We start from the raw sequence: 6000 nt of genomic DNA on the forward strand, positions 1-6000 counted from the left end.
ATGGTCCCCGCCCTTAAGGGCTAGTGGGTGGAGACTGACAAGGACACTGGTAATTAGAACATAGTGTGACAGGCCTCTTTAGAAATGTCTAGCCCATACAGACTCTAGTTGGCAAAGTCCCAGAAGGCTTCCAAGAGGAGGTTGGCAAGAGAAGGTGACACTGGAGCTTGGCTGTAGAGAACATATAGGAATTGGCCAGGCAAAGAGAGAGAGTAGAGACCCCTGGTGTTGCTGAAGCGGCAAGCACAAGGTGGGCACTAGGGGAGCAGGCAGAGGTGCAAAGGAGCTGCGACTGAATCATCTGAGTGGCAGGTGTGAAGGAGCTGGGACTGGATCATCTGGGTGGTAGGTGGCCAGGAAGAGGAGTGACACGCTTAGGTTTTCATTTTAGAAAGTTCACTCAGGCTGTAGTGAGCGGAGTGGGTTCACACTCAGGCCTGGACACAGGGAAACTGGAGAGGAGGCTGTTGTGAATTTCCAGCTGGGAGACAAGGTCTGGCCCAAGCAATGGCAGTGAGCAAGGCCTGAGTCTGAAGTGTGGGTCAGAGGGCAAAACGGCCAGCATAGCTGGCCAAGACTGAGGAAGGGTGGAGGGCAACTCCCAGCTGCTGGAGCAACTGGGTACATGCGGGGCGATCTACCAAAGGAAGGGAAACTGAGGGAGGAAAATAAGGGCAAGGACGGATGGGCTTAGTGTTGGACATAAAAAGCATCCAGGTGTGAAGGTTCAGGAGATGCTTGGTAATGAGTCCTGCTCTTGCCTATTTGGCCTCCCAGTCAACTGAGGATGAGGTATTTTAACACACTGCTGCTTTGTGCTGGGACCTGATTTTCTGTGCTCTTGCAGGGGCAGCTGTGGGTGATCTATCTATATTATAAAACCTGCCAATCATGTTCCTGGCTGCACCATGGGGTTGGGAGGGTGTGATTTCCCAGACCCCTACACATTGGGATATTCTAGGATTTAGGATCAAGAAACTTCATTTGTGGGTTATGAGGGGACAAAGGATTCTGTCTTATGGGAACACCAGGGATAAAAATCACTGATCTACACAACTTATAGTACAAAAGCATTTGTGTGAGAAGCAACAACACCACTGCATTTTCTCATTAACCCTCCTCACAGCAACTCTGTGAAAATTTCATTTCTTGAGACCTTCCCATAATAGTCATTGTAATAGTAGCTAACATTTATTGGGCTCTGACAGTGTGTAGTCATTGTTCTAACCATTTTAGGTGTATGGATTCATTTAATCCTCATAATAACCCTAATAAATAGGGTTAATTAGTACCCTAATAAGGAGGATTAATTTATTAACCTCATTTTACATGGAAGGAAACTGAAGCTCAGAAAAGTTAAGCAATTTGTCTAAAATCACACAGGATTAGGATCTGAATCCAGGCAGCCTGGCCTCAGAGCCCATATTCTTGCCCTAACTAATCCTGAGTCACATTCCTGGCTCTCTGCTTCCTTGGCAGAGGGCTCCTCCCACTCACTCCCAAAAGGAGAGTAAAAGCTTTGTCACCAGAGCCCGGGTGTGCAGGCAGGAGGCCAGCTCATTGGGTACCTAGCTCCAGGTGCAGGGCAGGCCCATTCCCAGGCAGGGCAGCATCAGGGGCAGCGGGAGGTGCAGGCGGGCTGTTGTGGAACTCCCAGCGCTTCATCTGCAGCTGCTGCAGCCAGTACAGCATCACTTGCTTGGTGGCAGCCTGAGAAGCACAAGGATTAGTTGGCAAGGCCCTGTGCCTGCAGGGTGGCACTGAGTGAAGCATATGGGGAAGGTCACGGGAGACTTAAGAACTCTTTCCTTTCCAGAAAAAAAAATGTCACTGTGGGTGGGCACCCAACTCTGAAATACCTCATGCCTCTTAGCCATAGAAGATAATCAGGCTCTGGTCACCCACTCAGAGATTCCTTAACCTCTCTGGGTGTCAGTTTCCTCATGTGTACTATGGTGACAATAACACCCATTTCATAGAGCAGTTATGAGGATAAAATGAGATAAGGGAAGTAAAGCACTTCAAACAATACCTGACACACAACAGGTGCTCAAAATGCGCTCACCGAACAGAGGAATTTGGAGGTAATGAGAGAGGGAAAGAGCTTTGGAATTCTTACCTAGGTGGGGCCTTGGTGCCATCATTATCTCCCTGTGTGACACCTCTAAGTCTTAGCTGTCTTTTTGTGGAATGAGGGTAATCCCTCCTGCTTTGGGGGTATACTGATCTCATGGATATGAATGAAGACTGGAAAACCACATGCACGGGGGTATACTGATCTCATGGATATGAATGAAGACTGGAAAACCACATGCACGCTATGACAACAGGGTGGCAACTTTTGTGCGCTACAGCACTCCAAACAAGTTAATGGTAAATGCTCGTTGTTAGTCTCCCAACAGTGGACAGTCCACATGCCCACTTTCACATCCATTAACTCGCTGGATCCTCCAGGAAGGAGACAAGGTAGGAGTGATCAGCCCTATCTACAGATGGAGAAAATAAAGCTCTGACGTTGCCCAGACATGAGGTGACAGAACCAGTCCCAGACCTGGGACTCCCACTTCTAGACCAGAACTTTGTTGTAATTATGGCCAAGAGATTTGTAGCTTCTATGGAGAAGGCATGAGATCAGTTGAAGTGGGCTGCAGAAGACAGGCAGCTCGCCGAGTGGATATGAGTCTCACAGAGCTGCCCACAATCAAAGCCACGTGAGCACAGCAGCAGGCTATGTGGCAACTGGAGCCAATGCTGCCTCTCAAGAGGTCCACAGAAGAGGTGGGCACCACAGAAGAGGACCTCAGCCTGTCGTGCAGGTATTAATAAGATAAAGTGGTGCCCACCAGTCTTCTCTTTCCATGCTCTATCCATACTCAGCCCCTCCCATTGCTTCAGCATGACCTTAATGCTGATGAACTCTAAACAAATCTAAGCACCCCATTTTATTAATTTACTTGACAAGTGTATATTGAGCACCTATTCTATGTGTCAGGGACTGTGCTAGGCACTGGAGGTACCATGGTGAGCCAACCCACATGGTTCCTGTTCTCTTGGAACTTAAGAGTCTACTGAGGGGACATATACCTGGATGTCCTATGGGCTCCTCATTCTGAGTTCCCTCCTGTCAGTGACTGACCAGGCAGTCAGCCAGTTCCTCCAGCCACTCCTGAGATGTCCCCCACATTCTACCTCCCTAACATTGTGAGCCCCTCCCTCTGTCTCCCTCCCCACAGCCACATCTCTAGCTCAGCCGTCATTCTCTCCCGGTCACCCCTGATGTGCTCCCTGACTACCATCTTGCCTTCCCCTGATTTGTTCTCTACCCAGTAGCCACACTAAGCCTTCTAAACATTCTAATTTCACAGCTCTTCCTTGCTTAGGGCACTCTGGCAACTTCTCACAGCCTAGAGGACAAAGTCCTAGCTCCTTGGCCTAAGTCACAAATGTCCCACCCTTGGGCCTCCTCTGTATCCCAGGCTCCTGTGATTTGCCTGCACACTCATGGCTGTATTGTTTTCCTGTCTTTGCTCACAGGGCTCTCTTGGCCTGGAATACCCTTCTCCCTCAGGTCTGCTTGTAAAAAACCTATTTCTTCTTTGAAGCTTCTGGTGTTGTTCTTCCTTGTGATGCCTGTCTGGATAGCCCCTCTCACTCAGTGGAACTGACCCCTCCTGTCACCATACTTTCCTCACACAGACTTACCGTAGAGTCTCTACAGAATATTTTACTATGCTTTCCAGTTTTCCCACCTGTCTCTCCCACCAGAATTTATCTGAGAACCAGAGTGGGGTGGGGGAGGGGGAGCAGCTCTGATTTGGCTCCACACCCCAGAGCCTACAGCAGAGCCAGGCAGGCACACACATGGCTCCACATCTTGGAGACCCTGTATACAGCATTCAACCTGGGGGAGGTGACACAAGACCTATGAACCCCATGACTTCTAAGATGCCTTCCCTGGTCTGGAATTCCTAGTTTCCATTATTTTAACTGAGTCCCCCAGCCCAGTCACCAGCCAAGCCCAGTCAGTAAAGGGGGAACTGAACCTGTGGGCATCCATAAATACTCAGTCATCTGGAGGTGGGGGTGGAGGAGTGGGAAGAGGGGGATGGGGTAGGGGAGGCTATTTCCTGGCACATTCTTCTCTGACGCCCACAGAACTCAGCCCAGATCTGTCTTTTTTTTTTTGTCTTTTGTCTTTTTCCGTGTCCGGCAACAGATCGCAACCCTCAGTATTGCCCCCGTACCGGACCGGGGACCGGCAACGGGATCGCAACCCTCAGCGCTGCCCCCATGCCTCGCTCAGCCAGTGAGCGGGAACCGGTCCGTATGTGGGATCCGAACCCTCGGGCGGGAGCGCCGCCACGCTTCTCAAGCGGCGCACTTATCCAGTGCGCCACCGGGACGGCCCCAGATCTGTCTTTTGAATTAAGTTATGGGACACCTCCTCTTGACATAAGCATTCTAACCTTGGTTCCATCACCCTGTGTGTGCATGTGTGTTTATTTAACACATACTTGTTAAGTACCCAATAGGTGCCAGACCGTAACTGTAGATGTCTGTAATGTGCCAGATGCTTACAAAGTAACTTGATGCTAAGAGGCTAACTTATTTGCCCAGCTGGTAACTAGCAAATGTACAATCTGAATCCAAGTCTGTTTGATTTCAAAGTACATGGCCTTTCCACAGCTTCAGGATTTCCAATTAAACATGATGATAAAACAAAACCTACCCCTTGCTGCTGGTGGGAAAACAGGTTTAGACAGGCCTAGATGAAAAGTCTAGGCTGATCAGTGAAACCTAAGTGTTTATTTTCCTAACCCCAGCCAGTGTTTTCTCAGCATCCACTCCCCTTGGCCAAAACATCAAGAAAGTGAATCAGAATTCTGGCCTTGAGAGAGGATTGGAAAGAGTGCATCTTGACTACGCTTCAGTCCCAAGTAAGAAAGTTAAGGTAATGCCTTGTTAGGCACACCCAAAAGTACAAGTTTTGATACAGCACTGAGAGGTAGAAAGACGACAGGATTCCCAGTGTGGACTACACTACTCTCTAGACTCTGACTTCGGTCCAGTCACTTCTCTTTATGACTCATTTTCTTGATCCGTAAAATGGGTCCGTCATACCCGCCTAGAGGGAACCCAGTGAAGAAATGGGTGTGAATGCGGTTTGGAAAGCTCTGGGCACACGTCCGTGATCACGGAGTCAATTTATTGTGGCCACACATCCGCGTCCCGCCGTGCCCTAGGGAACCGAGAACTCACCCGGGCTAGAAAGGAGAAAAACCATCCCATTTACCTTCAGGGTAATAACCCGGCTGGGAGTCTTGATTTCGAACGTCCCCTCCTCAGCGTCCGCCTTGCAGTCAAACACCGCACTGGAGATATCGATGCTGTCTAAGGGATTAGCATCCTGCGCGGTCCGCGAATAATACAGGTGACATTTCCTCTCATCGTAGAAGAACCAGCGGGATTTCCAGCCTCGGATGGGCCCCTTGCCGCCAAATTTACTTAGATACCCACAGAGTTTCTTGGGGGCCGTCACCTGGGGCCTGGAGCAGCTCTCCGAACCCTCGGGAGGCGACCCCTCGGGGCCCCTGGACGAGCCGGCAGGCTCTTCGGTCCCGGGGGCGGGGTGGCCAGACTCCGGGGCGTTCTCCCGGGCGCCTTCCATCGCTGCTAGCAGTCGACCACGAGAGACAATCTCCGGGACACAGCGGGCAGCTTCCAAGACGGAGCTACCTGAGCGCGCGGAGCCGGTGGTGGACCGGCCCCCAGGAGACTACAGACGGACGCGGCTGGCTCCTCGCAGACGGCAAACCCAGTTGGGGCGGCTGACCACGCCCCTCCCACCCGCCAGCCCTACGGCTCCTCCCAGGCCCGCCCACTTCCGGCTTTTCCTCCGCGCCGTCAGCCATCTTTACTGAGGGCAGCTGTGCAGCGTCAGGCGGGCCTCAGGATAAAGGCGTGGTGGCTGTGCCGCGTTAACCGTGGGGAGAGAGGTGA

General features: G+C 51.1%; 1 protein-coding gene across 4 annotated transcripts in view; it reads right to left on the minus strand.

The window, feature by feature from the left end:
* The window catches only part of TBC1D2 (TBC1 domain family, member 2), a 51625-nt gene extending 45842 nt beyond the window's left edge, over positions 1–5783 (minus strand). For 2 of the 4 annotated variants that reach the window (XM_008575179.1, XM_008575177.1), the window contains exons 1-2: positions 5294–5783; positions 1569–1710 (exon numbers count right to left, since the gene is read on the minus strand). In XM_008575179.1, the coding sequence (XP_008573401.1) occupies positions 1569–1710; positions 5294–5668 (517 nt within the window). In that variant the 5' untranslated portion in view covers positions 5669–5783. The remainder of the gene's footprint in view (positions 1–1568; positions 1711–5293) is intronic. The other 2 variants (XM_008575180.1, XM_008575181.1) reach the window with 2 other exon arrangements.
* Between the last annotated feature and the right edge of the window lie 217 nt (positions 5784–6000).

This window comes from Galeopterus variegatus, unplaced genomic scaffold (assembly GCF_000696425.1).
Source record: "Galeopterus variegatus unplaced genomic scaffold, G_variegatus-3.0.2 Scaffold1151, whole genome shotgun sequence".
NCBI classification, from domain to species: domain Eukaryota; kingdom Metazoa; phylum Chordata; class Mammalia; order Dermoptera; family Cynocephalidae; genus Galeopterus; species Galeopterus variegatus.